Here is a 27984-nt window from a genome sequence, read left to right as displayed (position 1 = left end):
AAATTTACAATTTGCTAGCACAAATTGAGGTATGACTTAAACAAGGCTTATCCTGTGTGCCCACCTTGGCAACGATATATAATCCTGTATGTAATTTTTGTACCTTATAGATCTTACATGTTAGGATAACTATATCCATTGCTGCATGTTTCTTTTAAATTTAATTTCTGTGAGTTCCTCCCAAGCGGTGTTTGATTTTGTGCAATGCAATGTTAGCTTCTGAAGAAAACTTGCTTGATTACATTAACATAATTTGAAAAGCCCCAAGGAAGCAAAGTAGATTGGTGCTTTGGGATGCAGTGCAATTCGAAAACCCTGATCCATTAATGTTGAAATGACCTTGCAAATGTTGATTTTTAAGACTGGCAAAATTGAATTTGGCTTTCTCATGCACTGCATCCCACATGCCTATTTAGTGTCAAATATTTATGGTTTAATTGTTTCCTACATGGACGTCGATGCAATTCTCCCTATTTCCCTTGACCATTGCTGGCATGCCCTCACATTGACCATTCGCACAATGCCCCGTTTGCTTGTTCCGTGACTTCTATTTGGCTTTTTTTTTTTTTTTTTTTTTTTTTTTTACCAAAAATTATCTGACTTTGTGCATTCTTTGATGTCTTATTTGGAGTTGTCCTTAGTTTTTGTTTTGTGCAAGGTAGCCTTTATCATTAATTTCCTGGAAGAGGAGTGATTGTCATAAATAATAGACATACTGTATTTTTATCACGCACACAAATGTACCCGCGGGTGAGTGAGTATTCTGTTGGTTTGACAATTGGATAATTTGGAGTCTTTGTATTATATTTCTTTTAGAAACGATCGCACTAAAGCCATTTGGGCCTTGTCGCCCATTACCTCTTCCAATCATGCCAAAGGAAAGGAAGTGCACCTGGACGCAAATCAGTGCCCTTATACAAGTCAAACATGCCGTGTATTAGTATAACCATAAGTGTCTCTGTGTTCTAAAGGGGAGAGGAAATAATATAAAATGTGTGGCATTGAATCGTAAAATGCGATCAGTGATAAATTTATAACAGCTAAGGAAATAATTTCTCATGAATGTGTGTGCATCTACAGCTTTAACCAGTTTTGACGTGGTAATCCAGTATGGACTGGCGACCCCTGAAGGCCTGGCAGTGGACTGGATAGCAGGAAACATTTACTGGGTAGAAAGCAACCTGGACCAGATCGAGGTAGCCAAGCTGGACGGTACCATGAGGACCACACTATTGGCTGGAGAGGTTGAGCATCCTCGAGCCATCGCTCTGGATCCCCGTGACGGGTAAACAACTGGGCCGCACACGATATCAACTGCTGCTTTGTTGATGTTTCGTTAAACACAGTTTCTCCCTCAGAATCCTTTTCTGGACCGACTGGGATGCCAGCTTGCCAAGGATTGAAGCTGCATCCATGAGTGGCGAAGGCAGGAAGACTATCCACAAGGAAACCGGCAATGGAGGCTGGCCAAATGGACTTACTGTTGACTATCTCGAGAGACGCATCCTTTGGATTGACGCCAGGTCTTTGGGGTTCAAATCTTATGTTATTTGGTTCAATTCAGAAAATACAATTATTGTTTTGTTTTGTGTAGGTCTGATGCCATTTACTCTGCCAAATATGATGGTTCTGGACTGATTGAAGTTCTGAGGGGCCACGAGTATTTGTCCCATCCTTTTGCTGTCACTATGTACGGTGGGGAGGTTTACTGGACAGACTGGAGGACCAACACCTTGGCCAAGGCCAACAAGTGGACTGGGAGCAATGTCACTGTCGTCCAGAGAACCAACACGCAACCCTTTGACCTCCAGGTCTACCATCCGTCAAGACAGCCTGAAGGTGAGACAAAAGTACAAACAGTAAATTATCTTGATATATGAAAAATATGTGTTTTTAATTCAGGGTCTAAAAACAGTTTGCTTCCAATGTGCCAATAGGCTGTGCGGGAAACACAGCCATTTTAAGTGTACACTAGCACAATGAGTAAGGAGTTTCTCCCCATACCGCCATATACTAGGTAGTGGAGATCATAACGTTTTGTAGATTTGTCATCAATGATTGTGTGAGCTTGAAAGAGATCAGTATGAATGTGTATTACATTTGGCAAGCAACTCTTTAGTGTGCCAAACGAAACCGCTCGGCTGTCCAGATTTGGCCTACAGGCTCCACTTTGGACACCCCTAGTCTAGAGAACATGATTTTTAAATAATTAAATTGTCTTTAGTTGTGTCAGTACTGGGGACGGTCGTCTTATATAATGAAATGGCTTATTTTCAACATTTATTTATATATACAAAATCAATTTTCTATTTAATTGGTTCTTGAACAAACTTTGTAAATAGAAAAGTGTGCATATTAAAGCACATTCCTCCATAAGAAACAATGTAAACATGAATAATGGGTTCCAGCCTCGACAAAAGTCCATATTTTAGTAAACGTTTGTACACTTGTAACACAATATAACACAATATAACACAATACACTATACAAACATAACAAGGTGGTGATGGATCAACTTTTTATTTAATAACAAAGCCAAAATAACTACAACTAGCTAGCTGACTGTCCTCGTTTTCAGCTGCCCTGCCAGAACGCACACACACTGTCACTAGTCCTTTGGTCCACTCACAGTTTGAAATCACAAAACTTCTTAACTTTGAAAGCACAAAACTTCTTAACTTTGAAAGCCAGGTCGCTACAATGATTAGGAATAAAATATTAAATCCACTTATCCTTGTTGGGTAATCTTCTGGAGGAAAGAAGGAGCGGTGTCAAAACCACTTTGAATGTTTCCTGAATATTTCAAACAACATATTTATTTTCAATTGCTTTTTTGGACTCATTTTAAGTTAGAAAAACAATTTAAAAAAATGGCTAAAAAACATTTAAAAAGCACACACACCAGCTTAGCACTGTAGCTAACGACTGCGAGGCACAGAGTGGATGAATGAAACGTTCGTCCACTGAGACAAGGTCCATACAACAAAACATATTTTTATTCGGTCTGTGGTTCGTAAATCGGAAAGTTCGTTCAATGAGGGGTTCCTAAATCGAGGTTCCATAGTATTTTCCACAATTAGAAGCTAAACTTTGTAAAGACAAAATGCCGTTTGGTCCGAATAAAATGGCTGAAGTTTTATGACTGTCGATCACAGTTGTCATGCGTGCACAAATTGATTTCAACACGGTTGCTAAAACTTTTCCAAACCCCTTTTACATAACATAACATTATCCTTTTGTTGCATGCCTGTGTATTCGTGGGGCACCGTTTATAGCTGGACAAGGAAAGAGACGGGTTATATTGCTTGCAGCTCGTTCGAACGCAAGCGCCCTCTAGGCAGCCACCTATTTGCTGCAAACAGCTGCTAACTGTCGCTCCACTTTTACTAAAGCCACAAGGCTACCATGGTATGATTACCGTAGTTGGTCACGACTATGCTGTTCTTCTGGTAACGTGCCTTGCTTTTTTTGGGCCGGACCCAATTACATTTTGGAACACCACCTAATCAATAAGTCCATGTGAGCGCCACACATCCCAAGATCCAGCAGCAAATATTTACCTGTGAAAGTTGCTTTTCATTCATTTATTCAAATTGCTTCCTCTGCAGCGCCTAACCCGTGTGCAGCCAAAGATGGCAAGGATCCATGCTCTCATCTTTGCCTCATCAACTACAATCAGACGTTCTCGTGTGGCTGTCCCCACCTGATGAAACTCGGGCCTGACATGCGTACATGCTATGGTAAGCATGAACATCATATCTACAGCCGCAGACAAACGCTCAGCTCAGTCTCTCCCTAAAGCTCACAAATATTTCCACTTTGCTTGCTTGCAAAACTGAGTGTAATCCCTGTCCTTGCCGAGTTGTTTATTTTATGCATGTACGTGTGAGAGAGAGGGAGTACTGCAATAAACAATACTTTTTTCACGGCGCGGTGCCATTATTATGACGGCTTTGGTGCCCATTGAAGTGGCTGCCTGTGATAAGTGTGTGCGCAGTAAGATTAGTATTCAAGACAGGGATTGCTATTCTCTTCAGGGGTAATGGAATGGAGAAGCCCTTTTTATTCTGATGCAGTCATCCACCGCAACCCTCCACGCCACCCACCACCTCGCCTGACTGGGCTGATCCAGCTTGACACTGTTATTATTTCTCGCCTTCTTTCTTACACAGTCCTTTTTTTTCTGTCTATCATGTAAGCTCACCGATAATAGGACTAGTGTGCTTGTAATAGATCTCTTCTCGTTGAATTTATTCACATGCTTATGACCTGAGTTAGCCAGCCAGACGTAGTCATTGATGCGAAAGCTGCAGGAACATGAGCTGTTTGTTCAAGGGGCTGGGATGATCTAGTCCAGTATATAGGCACATATTTTATGTGAGAAAAATATCACGACACACCACCAACCGTGCCATGACTTATTCTGTTGTATGAATGCCAACAGATGGATATATAAGTTAACGATGTACCTTATGCCATCGAGTGCAAAAACATTCAGTTGTTTTGACTGTCTCTGGGAGTTTCTTGCATAAGTAGATAGATAAACAAATATTTATTATTTGAAGTAAACAAATAATCATTTTTGGCCTAATTAAATTAAATTGTGTAATGTGCCACAGCTCAGCGGTTTGGAATAACTGACCAAGTCATTGTTCATGTAAACAAATCATATACTTAGTACAGTGGGAACCTCCATCCATCCATCCATTTTCTACCGCTTATTCCCTTCGGGGTCGCGGGGGGCACTGGAGCCTATCTCAGCTACAATCGGGCAGAAGGCGGTTTACACCCTGGACAAGTCGCCACCTCATCGCAGGGCCAACACAGATAGACAGACAACATTCAACTCACATTCACACATTAGGGCCAATTTGGTGTTGCCGAATCAACCTATCCCCAGGTGCATGTTTCTGGAGGTGGGAGGAAGCCGGAGTACCCGGAGGGAACCCACGCAGTCACGGGGAGAACATGCAAACTCCACACAGAAAGATCCCGAGCCTGGGATTGAACCCCAGACTACTCAGCACCTTCGTATTGTGAGGCAGACGCACTAACCCCTCCTCCACTGTGCTGCCAGAACCTATTTTTTAAAATTTAATTATCTGGTTTTCGACAAAAAGTTTTACCATTTCGGCCAAACATTGAGCATAAAAAATTAGTCTGTTTGCCTACGTTTCATTGCGCAGAATTGAGCTTTGAAACAAATAATCCCACACATTTTTTCTTGATTAGAACTTCAAAATAAGAAAAAAAATATATATATATATTTGCTTCAGTGATTTTTCATACTGCCGCATTGCTGGCAGTAAGTCGGACCCGTTTCCAGTGAGGGTTGGTCTCCGCCAGGGCTGCCCTTTGTCACCGATTCTGTTCATAACCTTTATGGACAGAATTTCTAGGCGCAGTCAGGGCGTTGAGGGTATCTGGTTTGGTGGCTGCAGGATTAGGTCTCTGCTTTTTGCAGATGATGTGGTCCTGATGGCTTCATCTGGCCAAGATCTTCAGCTCTCACTGGATCGGTTCGCAGCCGAGTGTGAAGCGACTGGGATGGGAATCAGCACCTCCAAGTCCGAGTCCATGGTTCTCGCCCGGAAAAGGGTGGAGTGCCATCTCCGGGTTGGGGAGGAGATCTTGCCCCAAGTGGTGGAGTTCAAGTACCTCGGAGTCTTGTTCACGAGTGAGGGAAGAGTGGATCGTGAGATCGACAGGCGGATCGGTGCGGCGTCTTCAGTAATGCGGACGCTGTATCGATCTGTTGTGGTGAAGAAGGAGCTGAGCCGGAAGGCAAAGCTCTCAATTTACCGGTCGATCTACGTTCCCATCCTCACCTATGGTCATGAGCTTTGGGTCATGACCGAAAGGACAAGATCACGGGTACAAGCGGCCGAAATGAGTTTCCTCCACCGGGTGGCGGGGCTCTCCCTTAGAGATAGGGTGAGAACCTCTGTCATCCTGGGGGAGCTCAAAGTAAAGCCGCTGCTCCTCCACATCGAGAGGAGCCAGATGAGGTGGTTCGGGCATCTGGTCAGGATGCCACCCGAACGCCTCCCTAGGGAGGTGTTTAGGGCACGTCCGACCGGTAGGAGGCCACGGGGAAGACCCAGGACACGTTGGGAAGACTATATACCCCGGCTGGCCTGGGAACGCCTCGGGATCCCCCGGGAGGAGCTGGACGAAGTGGCTGGGGAGAGGGAAGTCTGGGCTTCCCTGCTTAGACTGTTGCCCCCGCGACCCGACCTCGGATAAGCGGAAGAAGATGGATGGATGGATGGATGGATTTTTCATACGATTTGGTCTTTGTCTGACCTTTATTATTAACAAAAACCAAGGTACCACTGTCCATATTTACTGTATATTTACAAATACAGTGGTACCTCAGGATACAGGTTTAATTTATTTGAAACTATAACACAACTCGTACCTCCTATAACTTGTATTGTGAAACGCCGCTGCCCATTGAAATTAATTAAAATCTATTTATTTGGTGCATGGCCCCAAGACAGCACAATTTTAACATATAACATGCCTTTTAAAAAGAAAAGCTAACTTTAAGATAATAAATATTACATGAAAAACAATGCAATGGCATGTTGTGCAAACAACAACTGTAGTTTTATGAAGTAATGTAATAATAATGTACAACATTTATCCTGGTGAGTGGACTTCTACGGTATTTCCTTCCAGCTGCTTGACCATCAAACACAGCATTGTTTCCATATTTTCATGAATCAATGTCTGCTGTTTAAATATTATTTTAACGTCCCCCGCTGGCCTTATCAACTCCTTTTGCTTTAGTATGGTGCAGACTAGCAGTGACTGACTCAAACTACCAAATGCTTAGTCATAATAATTTATTTATTTAATTCAATGAATATCATTCGCTTTTTCTTCTTAGCGCTGTCTTTTTCACTCACTTTCTTTGTTCTCATGGTTGGAAAAACAAAGTTATGTCCATCTCTAGCTATAAGCTAATGCTGGCGAGTAAGACCAGATGTTTTGGTTGAATCTTGTGGGGTTCACTGTGAAATTTGCTACGCCAACTAGTGGTGGGAAGGCTTTTAATCCAAATTTTTACTCGTAACCAAAATCATGACAGTTAGCCGAGAGACAGCTCGTATCCCGAATTACTTTAAAGATGGGGCACTAGTACCACTAAAAAAAGGTTGTTTATATAAATATGTCATCGCTTATTATTTCAGAGTCTCGTGAGTTCCTGCTCTACGCTCGCCAAATTGAGATCAGAGGAGTGGACATAGATAACCCCTACTACAACTACATCATCTCCTTCACCGTGCCAGACATCGACAATGTGACTGTGGTGGACTACGACGCTATGGAGCATCGCATCTATTGGTCAGACGTGCGCACTCAGACCATCAAGAGGGCTTTCATCAACGGCACTGGGGTTGAGACTGTGATATCTGCTGGTATGACTCATACGTCACATTAATATAACTGTACGTGCATGTAAATATCGTCAGTGTATTCTCAGGGCACTGAATCAAACACAACTGAACATCCCAGCAACCTGAGGGTTCTTGGTTCGATCCGCCATCCTAGTCACGTTCGTTGTGTCCTTGAGCAAGACATCACATGGCAGCTACACATTCAGACACTGATGGTGTGAATGTGTGTGTAAATGGGTGAATGTGGAAATAGTGTCAAAGCGCTTTGAGTACCTTGAAATGCGCTATACAAGTATAACCCATATACCATCTAAGTCTGTGAGCATGAATTGATGAATCTTCTCATAGATAATCTGAACAGTCTCCAGTTGAGATCGATTCAATCCCCTGAGAATGAGTAACTGTACTGTATTTAACCCAGGTGCATGAATGAAAATGATGGGGGATAGAGCACAGACCAAGTGAAGGGGTAGGGGGCTGGAGCTTAGCCTCGACCCCCACCGACCAATTGTAACGGAGTAAGCATTTTCGGTGTAGGGAACCTATGGTTTTAGAGCCAGATGTGGCTCTTTTAATGACTGCATCCGCCTCTCAGATAAATCTTAGCTGACATTTCTTAACATGATAAGTAATGAATAATTCCGCTGGTAATCACAGTGTTAAAAATAACGTTCAAAATATAAAACATTCTCATGCATTTTAATCCATCCATCCGTTTTCTATCGCACCTGTTCAAGAAGTCGCATTAATGGTAAGAAGTATTTTATTTATTATTGGTTAACTTCAGAATAACAATGTTATTAAAAAGAATCAGAGACTTACTACACTCTAAAAATTTTGGTCTTACTTAAAAATGCACGCATTTAGTTGTATTCAGTGTTAAAAAATATTATATGGCTCTCACGGAAATACATTTTAAAATATTTGGCTTTCATGGCTCTCTCAGCTAAAAAGGTTCCCGACCCCTGGTGTAGAGGATGCCGAAGCAGAGAGTTTTGGCAAAGAGGAGACTTAACCTGTGCACTGAATTGATATCTATTACAGGAGTCCCTTGTTTATCGCTGGTGATTGGTACATGCCTGTGATAAATGCATTTCGACAAATAAATAATTATTCATTATAAAGCGAATGTTTTCATAACTGGAGCATATAAAAACCTCTTTAATACCTTCTACACACATTTTAACATTATGAGAGCCCTCTAGAAGTGAAATACCACCCTTAAGTCACCTTTGCACTCGTTTAATCCAATATAGTAATGCTGTCTGAGGATGAGCCAATCAGTGGCCACAATACTGAATAGCGTGCTCTGGTTTGGTCTCATCTAGTGGCCAATAGTACTGTACTATTGACATTTAAGTTAATTTTGCCATTGTTATACTTGAAAGTTCTTAATTTAGGGTAAACATGTTGTAGAATATGCTTTAAAATGAAAAAAATCTGCGATGTGAAGCCACAATATTTGAAGTGCATTGTGGCAACTGTATTTCATTAAAAGAACATTTACTATATTGCCCTCCCAGGATTCATTATCATTTCAAAAGCCCCTGAAATGAGCATGATAGGACCCCAGAAATGAGTTGAAGTCATGCACAAATCTGTTTGAGACCCATTTTAGTGACATGCAGGGTCCTTTGTGTTAAAAGAAGAACACACGAACATACTATATGTGATACTGTATTATCAGCAATTCTGCCTTTGCGAATATGAACTGTGTCTGGAAACAAATACACAATTGTCCCTTGTATGCTTGTCCATCTTCAGATCTGCCCAACGCTCATGGTCTTGCGGTTGACTGGGTTTCCAGGAATCTCTTCTGGACCAGCTATGACGCCAATAAGAAACAAATTAATGTTGCCAGACTGGATGGCTCGTTCAAAAACGCTGTGGTCCAAGGCCTGGATAAACCCCACTGCCTGGTTCTGCATCCCATTTTGGGGTGAGTCACTGCATACGCATGACATGAAGCTGTCACAATAAGTCAAAGTAAAACTCTTTGAAATATCACAAAGGAACTTTGCATATGTTCACCTTTAAACTGTAATACACTCACTTTTAACCCTCCTGTCCGTTCCCTTCTGTCGTTGTCTTCCATTTTTGAAACACTCCTCTGAATTATTCACGTCCTGTCTGTCTTCTGTTCTGTTTCCTTCTGTATCTTGCGTCTCCTTCCTTGTTTAGCAAATGTCTGTTTTCCTCTGTGTCTTGAAACCTAATCCCTCTGCTGAGCTCCCCAAACCAAACCTGCCTGGCCTTTCTTCTAAGTAGAACAGCAGAGACAGACCATCTGTATTTATATACCAAACTCAATTTTCTCATTTGTTTTGAGTTGGAATAAGAAAATAGAGATTCTCTCCATTTCTGTGGCCTTCTGTATTTTGTCCAATCCTCCCTGCCCAGCTAAATGGAAGAATGTTTCCGACGTGAGCATTGTCAGCATGGGGGGGGAAATGAGAAGCAGATGCTGTGAGATGTTTGTGTCCTCTTTCTGGCACACTAACGCTGCTTGCATCCTCAGGGTGTGTGCAGGCCAAGCGTGTGGTGGAAGTGTTAGGCTTTGAAAGGAAATGGGCAACATTTTTAAAGCTACTTTTAAACAAACTAGTTTGCACACACTCTAAGTGCAGTTGCAAACAAGCTTGATGTGTTTTAGGGACACTTACAGAGAAATAATGTCCACCATAGATTTCTGCTTTAAGCAACTCTACTATTCCCAAACAAGAATGAAAAGACTGGACACATTTTGAAGATCACATCATCCCAACTACAAGGGAATACAGACTCATGTAGTGTGTGATCCATCCATTTTCTACCGCTTGTTCCTCTCGGGGTAGCTGGGGGTGCTGGAGCCTATCCCGGCTGCACTCGGGCGGAAGGCGGTGTACACCCTGGACAAGTCGCCCCCTCATCACAGGGCCAATACAGATAGACAGACAACATTCACACTCATTCACACACTAGGGCCAATTTAGTGTTGCCAATCAACCTATCCCCAGGTGCATGTCTTTGGAGGTGGGAGGAAGCCGGAGTACCCGGAGGGAACCAACGCAGTCACGGGGAGAACATGCAAACTCCACACTAGAAAAAAGTAATATGCAACAACACTGCGCCAAAAAGCATTGCTAAACAAGAAGCTCTGGAAATGGAAATCAAAACTTTCCATCAAACTGAGGAATAATACAGCAGCAGCATTAATACGCTCAATTATTTTTCTCAGCAGCAGAAGTATATATACTAATAAAACATACACTTTTCACCTATTTATCAATAGGTTATTGTTAGCTTTCAACTTTCATGCAATTTTAATGTCCGTTGATTTAACCCTGTATTTATCAGTTATTCACTTATTTTTCCTTTTTCATCTATGTTTTGTTTTCTATTCTTTGTTATTTAAATGTCCTTCTCATTTATTCACTTATGGTAAATAATCGAATACATACTGGTTAACATTGAAATTGAACAAAATTTTGAACAAACTTTTTTGTCAATGAAAAAATGTATTGGTAGTTTGTTCACAGGAAGTGAACAAATGAATAGGATTCAATTAGATCTGATCTTTGTTCTCTTTATCAGACATTTCTGCAGGTGTGATGTTCGTTAATACAACCTACTAAGCATGTCCGAAACAAATTAACCATAAACAAAATAATATCTATTTTCCCTCCCACAAAGTGTTGTACTATATGCGTTATTTGCTCTGCTGTGTATTCCTTTATCTGGATTAAGTAAAATAGTAGCGAATGTAGTTTTGCTGACTCTCTCTGCTTGCCCACAACAGGAAGCTCTACTGGACAGATGGGGACAACATCAGCATAGCCAACACTGACGGCAGCAACCAAAGTGTCCTTTTTACCAACCAGAATGTCCCTGTTGGTGGGTATCACAATGGTCTGGTTGTTTCTCAGGGCTCTGTTCCGGAGCCATGTGGAAATGGGATTATATAGTTTGAAACACTCACAATGCAAAGTTTAGTCACATGCAAAGTCTTAGGTCAGGCTGATTACAAAAATATATACTAATCAAATATACTGCAAAGTAATGGACTCTTGAAAACTGATGAAAAACACAGTGCGAAAATAAATAATTTCTAACTAAATTAATAATAAAAAAATTAATACATGTTTCTTAAATAAACCCTCAAAAAAATTAAAGTGCAAATGAAAATATAGCTCCACCACTTTAATCATAATTTTTGCGCTTAAGAAACTTCTTTATGACTTTAGCGCCAGACTTTTTTGTTTGCCATTGTAATTACTGCAACAAGTGGTGGAAAAGCGTACTACAAATGAGTACCGCTGCGGCCTGTTGTGACCAGAGCTGAGAAAGGGATATTTTTTGTTGGCCCTCACGGGGGTGCATGTAGGCCAAAAGTGGGCGCCCGCTCTATGTTTGATAAACACTGCTGTATATGATGGTGGATATACAATTGAGCGTTGGGCCCCTCAAGAAAAAATGCAGATTGTCTTTGTAATGCAGTTGTAAAGTTGTAAATGCCACATTAATTTTATATTTTCATGAATTTGTGCTTTTAAATTAATCTATTTTGTGGTTTTGTAATACTTTTTAAAGTTTCTATACTATAATATTCTGTTTTAGAACCTCTTGAGTGTTTGTTTTCTAGGGCTCTCCATTGACTTTGACACAGAGCAGCTTTACTGGATCAGCTCAGGTAATAGCACCATCAGTCGCTGCAAGCTGGATGGATCTGGACTTGAAGTCCTTGAAGGGGTTAAGGGCAAGTTGACCAAGGCTACGGCTCTGGCTATCATGGGTAAGTCCCCCAATTTAATCGCCTGGAATTGTGTTCATATATCCCACAGTTGTGTATTCTTTTAATGGTAAACAACAACACGAGGTGGGGCTCCAGTAACTCATAATAATGTCTACTTTATTCTTCAGGGGATAAGCTGTGGTGGGCCGACCAGGGAACTGACCAGATAGGAATGTGTGACAAGAAGGACGGTGGAAACTGGAAAGTCTTGAGGAATAGCACATCCCCAATGATGCACATGAAAATCTACAATGAAACTGTGCAGAAAGGTGCCTACTTTGTCTTTGCAAAGACAGTACTTGTTTTCAAATCATTAGATGTTCAGATAAAAAAAAAAAAAGCCTTATTCATTCATTTATACAGTTGTACCTCAACTTACAAGCTTAATTGGTTTCTGTGACAAAGCTCTTAATTCAAAACACTTGCATCTTAAATCAAGGTCTCCTATTGAATTTAATTGAAAGCAATTTAGTTGGTGTTTTAAATGCTGATTCTGGAATTAAGGAATGTTATACAGGCCACGGCGTGGCGCAGTGGTAGAGTGGCCGTGCGCAACCCCAGGGTCCCTGGTTCAATCCCCACCTAGTACCAACCTCGTCATGTCCGTTGTGTCCTGAGCAAGACACTTCACCCTTGCTCCTGATGGGTGCTGGTTAGCGCCTTGCATGGCAGCTCCCTCCATCAGTGTGTGAATGTGTGTGTGAATGGGTAAATGTGGAAGTAGTGTCAAAGCGCTTTGAGTACCTTGAAGGTAGAAAAGCGCTATACAAGTACAACCCATTTATCATTTATATTCCGGCAGTTATGTGCGAATATGGGGGTCCTGTGTCAAATGCCAGCTGATACGGGGGACAGGGAGGGAGGGGCTTGGCTCGTGGGAGTTTGTGTGTGTCTCCAACACTCGCCATAGATTATGTTACTGTTGTATTTTTGCTTGCTACAAAAAATATGAAGTGGTCGTTCTACAAGGCAAAATTGGGTACTGATGGGCGGCAAAGCTTGAGACGTTCCGCGGTGTTTACTCCAGTGTTTACTCCAGTGTTTACTCCAGTGTTTACTTTATCACTTGATTAAGCGCCGATTTGCGAGATCTCGTAAAAGTCTGCGCTATTTTGCTGCACGGTGAAGCCGCAACATGGGGATTGTTAGACGGCATATGGCGGTGTCGTTCAGTGGTGATTACGCACCGCAGCCGTGACGCGTTTTGTGTAAATCAGAGGTCACTCTGCTTTAATATGGTGCAGGTTAGCAGTGCTACGCTTCCATTGCTCAATGTTTTGTCATGTCTTTGATTTATTTATTTTTATTCAATGAATATCGTCTGCATCTTTTTCGCAACACTGTCCTTCACACCCACTTTCTCCCTTCCCATGGTTAGAAAACAAAGTTATGTTGATTTTTAGCTGTAAGCTAATGCTAACGAGTAAGACCGGATGTTTTGGGCATTTGCTACGTCACCTAATGGCGGCGATGCTTGTAACTCAATTTGTACTTGCAACTTCAAGCATAACAATTAGCCAAAAGACAGCACTTATCTTAAAACACTCTTAAATTGGGACACCCTTAAGTTGAGGTACCACTGTACCTTCTTGGGGAAATTTTTCAGACAGCACATTTGTTGATATCATTCTTCTATTAGATTATTTTACATGGAGGGAATATGTACCATTAGTGTTAACTCGTCTTTCGATTACCATACCTGTCAAAAAGAGAAACCAAATAACTATGTAAGGTATGATTCTTTTACCAGCACGTATCCTGTTTATCTCAGCAAGTGGACATCTGTTTATATCTTTACTTTTTGTGTTTTTATGTGTTTGCTTTTGTGCTTTTTCTGTTTCCAGGCACCAATCTCTGTAGTAATAAGAATGGTGACTGTTCCCAGCTGTGTCTCCCCACCTCCCCGACTACCAGAGCTTGCATGTGCACTGCAGGATACAGCCTGCGCAGAGGCCAGCAGTCTTGCGAGGGTGCGGCGGCACGTTAGATTTTTATACTCTCTGGTCTTTTAAAGTGTAAAACACTTGTTAAAGAGTGTGTGTTTGCTGTAGGTGTTGGCTCTTTCCTGCTCTATTCTGTACATGAGGGGATACGTGGTATTCCTTTGGACCCATTGGACAAGTCTGACGTCCTGGTACCAGTGTCAGGCACTTCTCTGGCTGTGGGAATAGATTTCCATGCTGGTAAACCAAGCAGTTTTGAATAATAAAAATCTACATACCTGTGTATTTTTATCAAGAGAGAAAGAGCCCATTCATCTTTTTATTAATGTCCCCTCAGACAACGACACTATCTACTGGGTGGACATGGGCCTGAGCACAATCAGCAGGGCCAAGCGAGACCAGACGTGGAGAGAAGATGTGGTCACTAATGGCATCGGCAGGGTTGAAGGAATCGCTGTTGACTGGATAGCAGGTGAGATGAGACGCAATCCTGTAAGGCAGTAAGTAGTCTTCTACCCCTTTAAGCCCTCAATCTGGCTTTCTTTTTTTTAAACTAGATGATTTATGAAGTAATGTATTAATAAGGTACAGCATTTACATTGGAGAATGGACTTCTACAATATCTCCTTCCAGCTGCTTCTCCGTCAAACTCATTTAGTCCATAAGAATAAAACAGCTGTTTAGAGTCAATTTTTAGGGCATTTAAAGTACTTCTTATGGGTTGAACAAGTACCAAGGACGTAGAAATTAGTTAACATTGGGGGGGAAACATATCAGAATCCTGACAGATAACCATAACCCCAAAACATAACCCAAAACCTGAAAGAACTGTGGACATAACTTAGTGCAACATTTGGACATCAGTTGTCCTTTCTGGATCTATTATAATCAATAATAGAATTTTTTAGGATTATAATTTTACCTCATACGATGAAGCTTTCGCTAACACTCTTTTCTATTTTATGACTGTATTATATTGTTATTTGTCATTGTTATTTGTCATCAGTCCCTCCAATTTGCATGCCTTCAACTGCCTCACTACTCTTTGTACTGTCATCTTCCTGATAAGATATTGTTGCAAATAATCTCTCAAGACGGCTCCTGTGATAGTGTTTCTTTACTTGGCTCCTCTGTGCTCAGCCAGGCGTGTGTGTGTGTGTGTGTGTGTGTGTGTGTGTGTGTGTGTGTGTGTGTGTGTGTGTGTGTGTGTGTGTGTGTGTGTGTGTGTGTTCTTGTATTTCTACCCTTCTTGAGACATCAACAAGGAAAAGTACCTTCAATATGAGGACCGGTGAACAAGTTAGAACATACAGTAAATCATGGTCCCAATAGGGAAAACCATTGCATCTAATAGAGAGCCAAATACTAGAGTCCGTGAACATTGCTCCAATGTTAGAATGTTTTGTTGATTTAATGTGCATACAGAAGTAAACATTGACAGGTGCAAAGGCAGCAATATATGATAAAACAAGACGGCAGCTAAAGAAGGACTTACCTATACATCCCCGAAAAAACCCGCCAGGTGAACAGCTGATTTTAGCAGCTGACGTAAGACAACCTGCGTCCCATATGTGACCATGGGATGAACAAATACACTACGGTACTAAGACTATAGTGGCCATTAACAGTTAGCTTCTACAGCTGTGTTTCCCAAAGTGCGGCACAGGGGCCATCTGTGGTCTGTGACTCGTTTGTCATCGACCTTAAGCACATTACAAAAAACAAAAAATAGAGATCTCATTTGCACCCCTGGTTTGGAGGTCTCAAGAAGGTAAGAAATACAATAATGTGTGTGGGTGTGTGTGTGTGTGTGTGTGTGTGTGTGTGTGTGTGTGTGTGTGTGTGTGTGTGTGTGTGTGTGTGTGTGAGTGTGCGGGCTTGCTTGCTTCCTTGCGGGGGTGTGGGTGTGTGTCTGATAATGGGAGGAGGTGGGTCATCACACTGGTGTTATCATAGATTAAAAAAAAAAAAACTGAGTATGTCCGGCTCTTGTTTCAGCTTTTATTGGTGCCATGCCGTGTTGAGAAGAGATGACAAACATTTTGTGTTGATGTTACTTGGGAACATTGACAAATAATGGACAATCTCAAGATTAAGAGGATTTCACCAAAATACATGCTTTCTAAATATGAGTATACTAATAGCAAGACATTACAAACAAGCCATATTTACGGTCTGTCTCCTATATTTGGGGAGAGACGTCCCCCTGGTTTCTACTCCTATACAACTAGTATAATCCACATGCTCTAGGAGTTGTAGAACATAACTATTCCTTTTGGTGTCACCACAGGAAACATCTACTGGACAGACCAAGGCTTCGATGTGATTGAGGTGGCCCGCCTGAACGGCTCTTTCCGCTACGTGGTTATCTCCCAGGGCTTGGACAAGCCTCGCGGAATCACAGTCCACCCTGAGAAAGGGTAAGAAGGCAACAATCATCACTATGGGTGGTTATTTCTCTCTTGATTGATTACTCGAGGAGTCATCTTTGTGCCCGTGTGTGTGTGTGCAGCTACTTGTTCTGGACAGAGTGGGGTCAGTACCCTCGTATTGAACGCTCCCGACTGGACGGCTCGCAAAGGGCTGTTCTGGTGAATTCCAGTATTAGCTGGCCCAATGGTATCTCCATTGACTACGAGGTACAGTAAAACAAACCACACAAAACAAGCTATGGTAAGAATTATAGATTTTATTTAAAAACACCTTTCCTGTGCACAGGATGGTATGCTGTACTGGTGCGACGCCAGTACTGACAAAATCGAGCGCATCAATCTGGAGACAGGAGAGAACAGGGAAGTGGTACTGTCCAACCACAACATGGACATGTTCTCTGTGTCCGTGTTTGAGGACTACATCTACTGGAGTGACCGGTTAGACGCAGTCCTTACTTGATTGTTACCAGTGAGACACTTTTCTTCTTTATTGCCCTTCACCTGTTTTCATGCAGAACTCATGCCAAGGGCTCCATAAAGAGAGGCAGTAAAGACAACGCCAAAGACTCTGTGTCTCTGAGGACCGAGATCGGGGTGCAACTCAAGGATATTAAGGTCTTCAACAGGGCCAGGCAGCAAGGTGAATCTCTTATAACATATGAACACTTGACACAATTATAATAAAACAAGTAGAATGATGTAGACAAGTACAACAACAGTAACAGTTTGAATAGTGTAAATTATTATTGAATTTTTAGTAGTGCTGTCAAACAATTATCTTTTTAATCAGATTAACACATTTTTAAGTTTGGGTTAATTGCGATTAATCAGAAGTTATTAGTTGCTTGCATATTTTAAATTAACTTAATAAAATCCCCTAATATATGGACACAAGATTTTTTATTGGCAGAAAATCTATCCAGGACCATTTCTCATAATGTTTCACTTGAATGCACATCATTTATTTGCTCAAAACTTTTTAGCAGTTTTATCAAAAGTCCAGCCAGGGTGTATTCTGGAGTGAAATTTGCCAGCGAGCACACCAGTCGGATTCTCCTCACTCATCGTTGCACTGGCGTATGCATTGACCTGATCACTGACCCTAAAACAAACCTGCGCCGCCTGTCAGGTAATCATGCACAATTAAGGTTAAGGAACAGTCAAAATAAATTGCATGAGTAATATGCGTATATTTATAAATAATGCGACCATTTTTTGATTAATCACATGAGTTAACTCGTTATTTTTGATGGTCCTAGTTATGATATACACACACACTTGACACAATAATAATAAAAATGACGTAGACAAGTACAACAGTAACAGTTTAAACAGTGTTAGTATTAGTATTATTATTTTAAATATTATTTTATTTTTAGTAAATCAAAGTTCTTTATTGGTTTAAGTGCAGCATTAATAGTTGCCCAACTCTACTGAACAATGGCGGCGCACTGCTTTCGTCTTATCCACTTGTCTTTGTGTATTTACGTATTTTACTGGGAAGGCCAAGTGTTCCCAAACAAGAGACTTTCACAACAGACGATTTGGAATATGTCAAATGCCTGCAGAATCGAGTGGCTGTGCTTGAGAACCAAAACAAAACCCTGATCAAAGAGCTCAAAACCTTGAATAATTGTATTATGTCAAAACTGTTCAAGCGCACAGACGAGGTGGGCTTTCAGCTCTTTGAATACAATCACGTTTCTTAGAACACTTCAGGTTGAGATCCTGCATCTTTTTATATTTTGCTTAATTTAATAATCAGATATATACTTTTATATATCCAAACAAAATAATTTAGACATTTTTCCACCTACTGTATTTTCCGATGAAGAGGCATGTATTTTGTATTACCTTATTGACTAATTTTCTGGTTTTATATCAGTCTTCTTTATATAATTTTTGCAGAGTCGATTGAAGGAATAGGTTTGAATAGTAAGCTGTAATTAAACTGCCTTTTTTCATCTTGTTCAAACGTATACCTTAGTGCACTTTATTTGTTAACTAGATGTCACATTTCCGGCGCCTACTGTGTTGTTTGTTTCTTTGCAGTTGCTAAGAGTAGAAGAGGCACAATAGGAGTTGCTATTTTGCTCCATAAATCTGTTCATACACTCGAGTAGAATTTCTGGGAGGTACACGTATGTTATTGTCACTGGCCAGATTTCCAACACCCCAGTTCCCCTCGTACATTTTTATGCTCCCAACTATGACGATGACACCTTTTTCAAAAGTATTTTTCTGAATCTCCCTGACATGTCAATGTACTATTTAATACCAGGAGGAGACTTTAACTGTTGGCTCGATCCCCAGCTTGATAGCTCATCACCCAAAACGTGTCCGCCATCATTTCAAGCTCTGACTCCTCTTTGGCACTATCTCTAGCCATGACTCTAACTACCCAAATGCTGAACTGCAATGTAATTGTTTATGTAGTCGGCAAGTGGCGTGAGGCACACTTTCTGTCTCCTAATGAATTTGTACCATTTTGGAAATTGGTACGCCTGTGTACTGAACCAAAAATTCGGCATCAAAAAATTGGATTAGAAGTACATGTACCTTTACACCTCTAGTTGTTACACATCTGGTTAAATTTGAGAAATGTTATTACCGTATTTTCCGCACTATAAGGTGCACGTAAAAACCTCCAATTTTCTCAAAAGCTGACAGTGCGCCTTATAATCCGGTGCGCTTTATATATGGACCAATATTGCGCCACAACAGGTCTCGCAACTACGGGATGTATAATGTAACCCCAGCCTCTACTGTAGCGTCTATTCTATGCGCCTTATAATGCAGTGTGCCTTATAATGCGGTGCGCCTTATATATGAACAAAGTTTTAAAATAGGCCATTCATTGAAGGTGTGCCTTATAATCCGGTGCGCCTTATAGTGCGGAAAATACAGTAGATGAAATGGTCAGTGAAGCATCCTTGTTTGGGCGACTTAAGGAAAACGTGACTAAAGTGTCTTGCCCAAGGACACGACAGCTGTGACAGGGTAGGAGGAAGTGGATTTACAATGACCGACCCTTCGGTTACTGTACGACCCGCTCTCCCTCCTGACCACCCCGCCCCCTTGATTAATTAACAAGGTTTGTTCAATAACCTCTTCATGTCCTTTTACAGGAACAAACGTATGCAAAGGCAACAACGGCGGGTGCCAGCAGCTTTGTCTTTACCGCGGCAACGCACAGCGCACGTGCGCCTGTGCCCACGGCATGCTGGCTGAAGACGGAAGCAGCTGCCGCGACTACGACGGCTTCCTGCTGTACTCGGAGCGCACCATACTAAAGAGTGTTCACCTGTCGGACGAAAACAACCTAAATGCGCCCATCAAGCCGTTTGAGGACGCTGAGCACATGAAGAACGTCATCGCGCTGACTTTTGATTACCGCGGAGGCGGGGGGAAGGGAGCCAACCGGATCTTCTTCAGTGACATCCACTTTGGCAACATCCAGCAGATCTCTGATGATGGGTCTGACCGCAAGACTGTGGTCGAGAGTGAGTATTGCCGCTATCTAATTTGATTTTCTGCCTCATCTACAACATTTTCACATTTGATTTGCGCCTGTAATTCATAATCAGTTCCTCACGTTGTTTTCTACGCCTTTTAGATTTAAAGATGTTAGAAAAAAAAAAAGATGCCAGACGAATTTGTGCTCAAATGAAAATGATGGAAGATAGACCACAGTCCAAATGATGGACTAAATTGAGTAAATTATAAAACATTGAAGTCAATTTAGGTAATATTAAATTTGACTAATTAAGATCTATATGTTACATTGGGTGTCCATGCTAAATGTATTCTTTATTTGAAAACAACTCAATTTGACACTTTTTTTGTGCTAGTTGGCACCACAAAATGTACAGTACTTAATAAATTAACAATATTAGGTGCAGCTGCACAATTGTTTCCAATTCAAAAGCCGTTTAAAATAATTATTCAGTGTTCAGCTTTGATAAAAAAATTGACGGTGTCAGCATTTTAACCTTGTAACCGCAGTGTAGCGGGTACAACTTTATTATTGGATCTTATTCCATTGTGCAGTTAAACACTTTAATGAACAAACAGACAGAAAAGCTTTGTTTGAGTTATTTCACCACTCTTTTCAAGTGGACTTTAATGATATAAGCGCTCATTCCTTGCAACGATGATCGTCTTGGCAATGACTTTAATGGTAAATGATTAGTTGTACTGTGTAGCTCCCAGGGCTGTGGATCATCTGGTGATTAATGACCTCAATCAGGTAGCCGCACCTCCGCTGGCTCTGTGCCCTTCTTTCTTGAACAACCTCAATAGATCCTGTCTGAACTTCTGGGACATGAGCACATACAGCATTGGGTTTAGGACGGTGGACGCGATGGCCGTGAGTCGTGAGAACACGGTGAACGCACCGTAACGTGGCGAGGTGCCGGTGGCACCTGAGCTCCGATCAGACAGTAAGGCCAGCATCAGGCCATAAGAAGGCAGCCAGCATAGAGTAAATGCCAGAACCAGCATTGCAGATGTCTGGGTTACCTTGTTCTGATAGCGTTCTACTTGTGGAGCCTGGCCCGCGTTCTGAGTCCTCCACAGGAACAAGTAGATGTTTCCGTATGCGATGGTGATGGTGATTAGCGGGAGCAAGAAAGCTAAGAGAAAATGGAACAATCCGTAAATTAGTTGGTCGTTATGCGACAAGAAAGCGAAGCAAGCAAGCCCGTCGGAACGGCCGGGAGGGGTTCCCAAAATTCCTACTGAGCGGAACACAAACTGAGGCGTCGCCAGGCAGCAGGCTGGTACCCAAAGAAGCGTAGCCGCCATGGCAACCCGGCGAGGAGAGAGGAGGCGGTAAGCTGTGGCAGGGTGCACCACCGTCATGTAGCGTGACACGGCGAGGGCGGACAGCGTGAAGGCACTGGCTGAGGAGCAGGCCGATCCCAAAAAGCCCGCCATGCGACACAGGAAGTCTCCAAATGGCCACTGCTGCATGGCGATGGCGGCGGTGTGAAAAGGAAGCGTGGCGAGAAGAAGCAAGTCCGCAGAGCTGAGGGCCAGCAGTAGGACGTCTGTACCCGTTTCTGTCATGGAGCTCTGTGCAGACTGACCCGCCCTCTTCCTGTGCCTCCGACAGAGGATGAACATGACTGTGCTGTGGCCTGCTAACCCCAACACCAGGATTAGGACATCAAAAAAAGGGACAAGGACCTGCTCCACATTGCCTGGCCTGCTGTCACTACTGTTTCCCAGCAGATCCTCTGCACCTGAAGAATTTCTTGGCAGCATGTTTATGTCTTCAGTTTAGCCTTTGCCTTCGTAATGATGCTCGTGGTGCTCATAAAACTGCAAATAGGACCTTGGACTGGAAGGGATTGCTGACATTGCGGGTGAATGGCAGTTTACGCAGGAAAACAAAAATAATGTCCTCTAACTGTCAATGATGAAACACACCACAGGGAGCCTGTTATTGTTAAGTATGCATACACACAGTGGACGCGCTGCCTCCTGACATTCGTCCATTAATGCGCAGCCATAGAAGTAAATCCATGCTTGTTAAGCCATTCCAAACTGAGTCAATCCAGGAAAATAGGTTTGAGCTTTGCGTGGGGTTTCCCGTCTCATGACATCCGAGGCTGGCAGGCAGAGACATCCAAGGAGGCAAACAAGCCGGCGGTGGAGGAAATGTGACGTTGAATACCTTTACAGAATGACTAGATGAAGGCGAGTCGTCGGCAGGTGAACTCTGGACTGGCTATGACAGAGCAGGACGGAGATTGGGTGGCCTGCTCACTGTGGGTGGTCCCTGTGGAAGCCAAACATAGGTTTTCTTTTCCTAGACTCAGTTGTTTCTGTTCAACTCACAAAACAATGTGAGTATTTTGCACAAGAGACGTCTGCAAATGGGTCATGTGATGTACACGCACTGGCCACAACATTTGCTCAACCTAATAAGGATCCAGTACGAAAGCTGTTTCAAAAAATGTGCCTTTACAAATATCTTTACAATTTTTTTATTGACACTGTCACAGAAGTTTTAATCGTTCTTTACTTTGGCTGCAGTTTGCAGTGAGAATTTGCAGAATTGTTGATACCTAATGTTAGTGTGAAATCAGGGTAATTATTGACTTGCTGATAACAAGTACTGACCTTCTATTTGCTTCAAATCAGTGCCACAAAGCAGTGTCAGTATTATCAGCATAGCTCAGAACAGTTTTATAAATGGGATTGTGATCTGTGATCAGTGTGTAGATGAACTGAAACTGTTGTTGTCTTTCGGCAAAAGCATAATTTATTTGGTTTGTTTTTTACGACGAATGTCCGTGACACAACCCTCCCATTTATACGAGTTTGAAACAGGCACCGGGTATCCAATGGCTGAGCTTCGGGGAATCAAAGATGCACGTGGGAATGGTGATAAACTGTAGCGGAAAGACGTAAATGGAAAAAGTAGACGAATCGATCTACTCTGAGTGGGAGGAGAGACCTCCACTTTGCTTTCAAGTAGCGGCAGCAAATGTCGATTCACGCCCATACTGCTCAGTGCACTACGGACCCCGACGTTGGGTGTGATGTGTTTCATCCGGTGATGAAGATGGCTGACCTCTCAGCCACAGCTGTTAAAATACTTCACTTTCAGCCCAGGGACAACTTTAATTAATAGACTCTTACTGTTTGGGTCAATTAACAACAAGAAATCTAGTCGCTGTTGTCTGTGAAAAAAAAATTATATAGACACATCTGTGTTTAATCCAGGGGTGTCAAACGTACGGCCCAAGGGCCGGATCAGGCCCGCGGGATGAGTTTGCTAAGTATAAAAATTAACCTGAAATTTTGGAATGAAAGTAACAGCTGTTCTAAATGTGTCCACTGTATGTAGCAATAGCAATTCTTTGTATCTTTGTAGATGATGCTACATATGTACAAAATAAACCAGTCGAGTGCAACAGTCGAGGAAAATGATCAAGCTACATAAATAACATACAGTAATTTGATTTTGATTTAAAAAAAATGTATTGATAGATTGAAAATGACTAGCAATGAGTTGATTGATGAACATTATCACATCATTTATTCAGAAAATATAAATAACGACAAATAAAGATAGAATACTATTAACCACAATATGTAAGTATAAAAAAACCCAACAACATTATGATTTGTACCTTTTCAGAATGTGCTTGTTCTATTTTTAAACAAAACAAACTGAAGTTGTCTTTATTTTTGTCAGGACTAGAGCTTTGGCGTGTTTTGTTTTCCCATGGTGCAAATGATTTGGACCAGACATGGCGTGAAGTTAAATACATGATTTCATTTTAACACTCAAAAAAAGGAATAAACAAAAGGCGTGCACAAGGGCGAAAGTACAAAACTTGGCTATAAAAACAAAAACTTGCACAAAGGCAGAACTATGGACATGAACAAAAGTCGCTAACTGTGGCATAAATAGAAAAAAACTTACTTGCCATGACGTGAACAGGGCAGCATGGACTATGAACATGAAACAGAGTGTCAGGAGTGTGTCAAGAGTGATGTCGCCAGGCTGACTGCCTGGCAACTACAGGCTTAAATAGTGATGACATGATTAGTGAAAACAGGTGCGTGACTCAAAATGTGAAAACGTGAGACAGGTGCGTGACATGACGATGCGAACCAGGTGAAACTAATGGTTACTATGGTGACAAAGGGAGTGAAGACAAGAACTAAAAAGTGTCAAAAAATCAAGCAAAACATAACTAAACAAAATATGATCACAGACATGACCATTTTTAAGTTATCGTGCTGTGATTTTACCAGTCCAGCCCACTCGGGAGTTGATTTTTCTCCATGTGGTCCCCGATTTAAAATGGGTTTGACACCCCGGTTTAAACCAAGGGACTTTCTCCAACTTTGCTGGTTTTCGTCACTTTTTTTTAACTCACTCCCAGGTTAAATTTGATTTGTGCTCTTCATCCTCCTCTCTTGGTGAGGCATTGCAAAGGAAAATAATACACCACTTCCAAACAGTTGCTGTGACCTTTTTATTGAGGCATTAGTTGCAGAAAAGCCTTGAGTCACACCGGGTTCTTGGAGAAGTCTTGGCCCTGGCTCTGACCCCTTTCTTCCACCCCTGCGGGATTTTTAGCCCCGTACGTAAAGTGACGTACTTCTGTTCTCTCATCTCCATTAGCTCTTTTTCGGGTTCATTTTGGGCCTCATTTGCAGAAGAATTGAAAAACAATATAATAGAATGTTCTACAAACAACTACAGTAGTTTGATGAAATAATGTAATAATAATGTACATATACCTTTGAGGGTGGACTTCTATACGGTATTTCCTTCCAGCTGCTTCTTCGTCAAACACCCCATCAGCAACTACTCCTTATTTTTATGGTTTAATGTCTACCGTTTAGATATTATTTGACATCCTTGGCTGGTGTTATTATCGTATATTCCGGACTATAAGCCGCTACTTTTTTCCGAAGGTTTGAACCCTGCGGCTTATACAAATGTAACTAACCTAAGGTTTTGTCTTCGCTCTTGGCTAAATTCTGGAATGGATTAAGCAAATAAATCAAACAGTGTACAAAAAGGTCCTTTTTAAGGAACTGTTAAAACTCAAAGTGTTTACAAAATACAAGGAAGAAGAATCCTGATAAAAAATATTGAACCTTATAAAAAACGAGAAAATCGTATTCATCTCATAAAGGATGAATACAGACAACAATTACTTTTCTGTTTTGTTTGATCAGCCATTTTACTGCCATGTTACAGGCACTGTTTGGAAACAATTAAGGCATGTAAATAAACATTTACAAAATCTATGTAAATATATCATTTCACAACGAACCGGTATATATCTGTGGCTCATAGTCCGATGCAGCTAATATATGGGAAAAAAAAAGGTTTTCTTCAAAGATTTAGTGGTGCAGCTTCTATACCGGTGTAGCTTATCGTCCGGAAAATACGGTATATCTTTTATGGACTTATTCTGCTTTTGATATTACGCATACTGCCATTGTTACGGTCGAAGTAGACTACACGCTCATGTTCTTTGATGCGTTCTTTCTTTAATTGAATGAGTAGCATATACTTTTTCTCTTCAGGACTCTCCTTAACATTCACTTTCTTTGTTCTCATGGTTAGGAGAACAAAGTTATGTCGATCTTTAGGTATAAGCTATTGGTAGCAAATCAGACACCAGTTGCTTTGGCTGGATTTTACGGGGTTCACTGAAACATTTGCTACACCAACTACCGGTTTGGAAGCTTTTCTTTGCAATATAAAGCATAATAATTATCCAAGAGACAACTTGTATCCCGAAGAACTCGCTAGCTGAATATGGAGATATATTACAGTTTCCAGAGGAACTACTGTATTTTTTTTGGTTCAATTTAGAGTACATTTGTACATACTTGCCAACCCTCCCAGGTTTTCCGGGAGACTCCCGAAATTCAGCGCCTCTCCCGAAAACCTCCCGGGACAAATTTTCTCCCGAAAATCTCCCGAAATTCAGGCGGAGGGGGCGTGGCCTCCAGCTCCATGCGGCCCTGAGTGACGTGTTGACAGCCTGTTCACACGTCCGCTTTCCCACAATATAAACAGCTAATGATCGAGGGCGAGTTCTTGGTTTCTTATAAACAGCAATGTTGTGACACTTTTAAACAGGACAATACTGCCATCTACTGTACATGCATATGTGACCCACCCATAATGTGTCACATTTTTGTATTGATTTATTTATTTTATTTTGTGGTTTGAATTTGTTTTTGGAGCTGTCATTACACATTTATCAGTATTCACATTGGTCAGTAGGGGGCAGTAGGGCGTTTCTTCCCAATTGAATGCGATCACCTGCAGACCGGAAGTGTCTTGTCATTCTGATGAGAGCGACCAGTCTGTGAACAATTGAAACGTCTTGTGTGCTTTTTCCTCCTGTATAACAGGTTAGTTTTGGTGAATCAACTCACTGAATAATATCCATGTGATCTTTATAAGTTTAAGTACACATTCTGATGGTGGAGTCTAACTCTAAAGTGTTTGTGAGTTGTAGTTTGTATTTGTGAATGAATCCAGTGCACAGCTGCAGTAATCAATACAAAAAGGCGACGTGAGTGCGCAATGTTTATATAGGAACTTCTGATCCTAATTCAGACTCCCAAATTAGAGCTCCCGTTTTCTTATTGATTTTATAATGTATATTTGTATAATGTGTGTGTTATGAAATAGTGACAGAGAATAGAACAAGGATGGACAATTCAACCCTTAACTCAACAATGAGTAGATGAGTGTTATGTGTGTGTATATGTGTAAATAAATGAACACTGAAATTCAAGTATTTATTTTATTTATATATATATATATATAAATATATATATATATATATATATATATATATATATATGTATATATAATAAATAAATAAATTTATATATATGTAATAAAATATATATATATATATATAGCTAGAATTCACTGAAAGTCAAGTATTTCTTATATATATATATCTTAACCACGCCCCCAACCACACCCCTGCCCCACCCCCGACCACGCCCCCCACCCCCCACCTCCCGAAATCGGAGGTCTCAATGTTGGCAAGTATGCATTTGTAATACTAAGCACAGTTATTAAATACATTATACAGTCAGTTTTACGAATTAAGAAACATTTACAGGCATACAATATTGTGTTACAAATGTGTGTACGCTATTACAAAATGTGCAATTGAACAATTATTTACAATTTAATGCAGAGAAAAGTAATCTGCAAATATGCCAAGCCAAGCCACCAATAGTGTGACATTTATGAGTAATATTTTAGAAAAAAATTAATTATGTCTGAGTCCTGTGTTCCACTTGGTCTGTGGTACATCCCCCATCATTTTCCTTTAAGCACAAATAGGTCTGGGTTCTTACGTGTTGAATATAGAAAAAAGACTCTCTTCAAAATGGCCTGTAGTCATTCGGCCCCACTGTGCTGTTGCAGAGGTGGGTTCCGTAGAGGGTCTGGCATACCACAGGGGCTGGGATATGTTGTACTGGACCAGCTACACCACCTCCACCATCACCCGCCACACTGTGGATCAGAGCCGCTGGGGCGCTGTTGACCGTCACACCGTGGTCTCCATGTCAGGAGACGACCACCCCAGAGCCTTTGTCCTCGACGAGTGCCAGAGGTTGTCCTGTCTTAAATACCTTTCCGTGCTCCTCATTTGTCATCTTTCCTTGGTTAATTTCCCCTTTTTTTCCACACAGCCTTATGTTCTGGACCAACTGGAACGAGCAGTCTCCCAGTATCATGCGGGCCACACTCACTGGGTCCAATGTGCTGGTCATCATTGGGACCGATATCCGAACCCCCAATGGTTTGGCTATCGACCGCCGTGCTGAAAAGCTTTACTTCTCCGACGCCACCTTGGACAAGATAGAGCGCTGCGAGTATGACGGCAGTCGGCGCTATGTGAGCGACACAC

General features: G+C 41.5%; 2 protein-coding genes across 4 annotated transcripts in view; one reads left to right on the top strand and one right to left on the bottom strand.

Annotated features, from left to right (window-relative positions):
- LOC133570887 (low-density lipoprotein receptor-related protein 1-like) overlaps window positions 1-27984 on the top strand; it is a 281878-nt gene that overhangs the window by 204827 nt on the left and 49067 nt on the right. For both annotated transcript variants that reach the window (XM_061923679.1, XM_061923678.1), the window contains exons 25-43: window positions 1081-1285; window positions 1359-1523; window positions 1595-1839; window positions 3609-3740; window positions 7200-7427; window positions 9171-9345; window positions 11185-11279; window positions 12028-12177; window positions 12306-12446; window positions 14022-14147; window positions 14229-14360; window positions 14458-14592; window positions 16411-16540; window positions 16633-16759; window positions 16839-16990; window positions 17068-17192; window positions 19681-20055; window positions 27498-27687; window positions 27767-27971. In XM_061923679.1, the coding sequence (XP_061779663.1) occupies window positions 1081-1285; window positions 1359-1523; window positions 1595-1839; window positions 3609-3740; window positions 7200-7427; window positions 9171-9345; window positions 11185-11279; window positions 12028-12177; window positions 12306-12446; window positions 14022-14147; window positions 14229-14360; window positions 14458-14592; window positions 16411-16540; window positions 16633-16759; window positions 16839-16990; window positions 17068-17192; window positions 19681-20055; window positions 27498-27687; window positions 27767-27971 (3233 nt within the window). The remainder of the gene's footprint in view (window positions 1-1080; window positions 1286-1358; window positions 1524-1594; window positions 1840-3608; window positions 3741-7199; window positions 7428-9170; window positions 9346-11184; window positions 11280-12027; window positions 12178-12305; window positions 12447-14021; window positions 14148-14228; window positions 14361-14457; window positions 14593-16410; window positions 16541-16632; window positions 16760-16838; window positions 16991-17067; window positions 17193-19680; window positions 20056-27497; window positions 27688-27766; window positions 27972-27984) is intronic.
- LOC133570891 (galanin receptor type 2-like) lies at window positions 20637-22262 on the bottom strand. 2 transcript variants are annotated; one of them, XM_061923688.1, is made up of 2 exons: window positions 20950-22262; window positions 20637-20866 (listed from the first exon to the last, which is right to left on the bottom strand). In XM_061923688.1, the coding sequence occupies exons 1-2, from the start codon at window positions 21818-21820 to the stop codon at window positions 20727-20729; spliced, it is 1011 nt and encodes a 336-aa protein (XP_061779672.1). In that variant the 5' UTR covers window positions 21821-22262; the 3' UTR covers window positions 20637-20726. The 2 variants fall into 2 exon arrangements, with proteins under 2 accessions (XP_061779672.1, XP_061779671.1); XM_061923687.1 differs by having other exon boundaries at window positions 20637-22262.

The sequence above is a fragment of the Nerophis lumbriciformis genome, linkage group LG28, assembly GCF_033978685.3.
Source record: "Nerophis lumbriciformis linkage group LG28, RoL_Nlum_v2.1, whole genome shotgun sequence".
NCBI lineage: Eukaryota > Metazoa > Chordata > Actinopteri > Syngnathiformes > Syngnathidae > Nerophis > Nerophis lumbriciformis.
The sequence above is the reverse complement of the archived record's forward strand: the minus strand, read 5'-3'. Positions and strand labels throughout refer to the sequence as shown.

What these genes read in the sequence shown, in the direction of transcription:
- LOC133570891 (XM_061923687.1), bottom strand. Translation starts at nt 21,820, where the DNA reads ATGCTGCCAAGAAATTCTTCAGGTGCAGAGGATCTGCTGGGAAACAGT.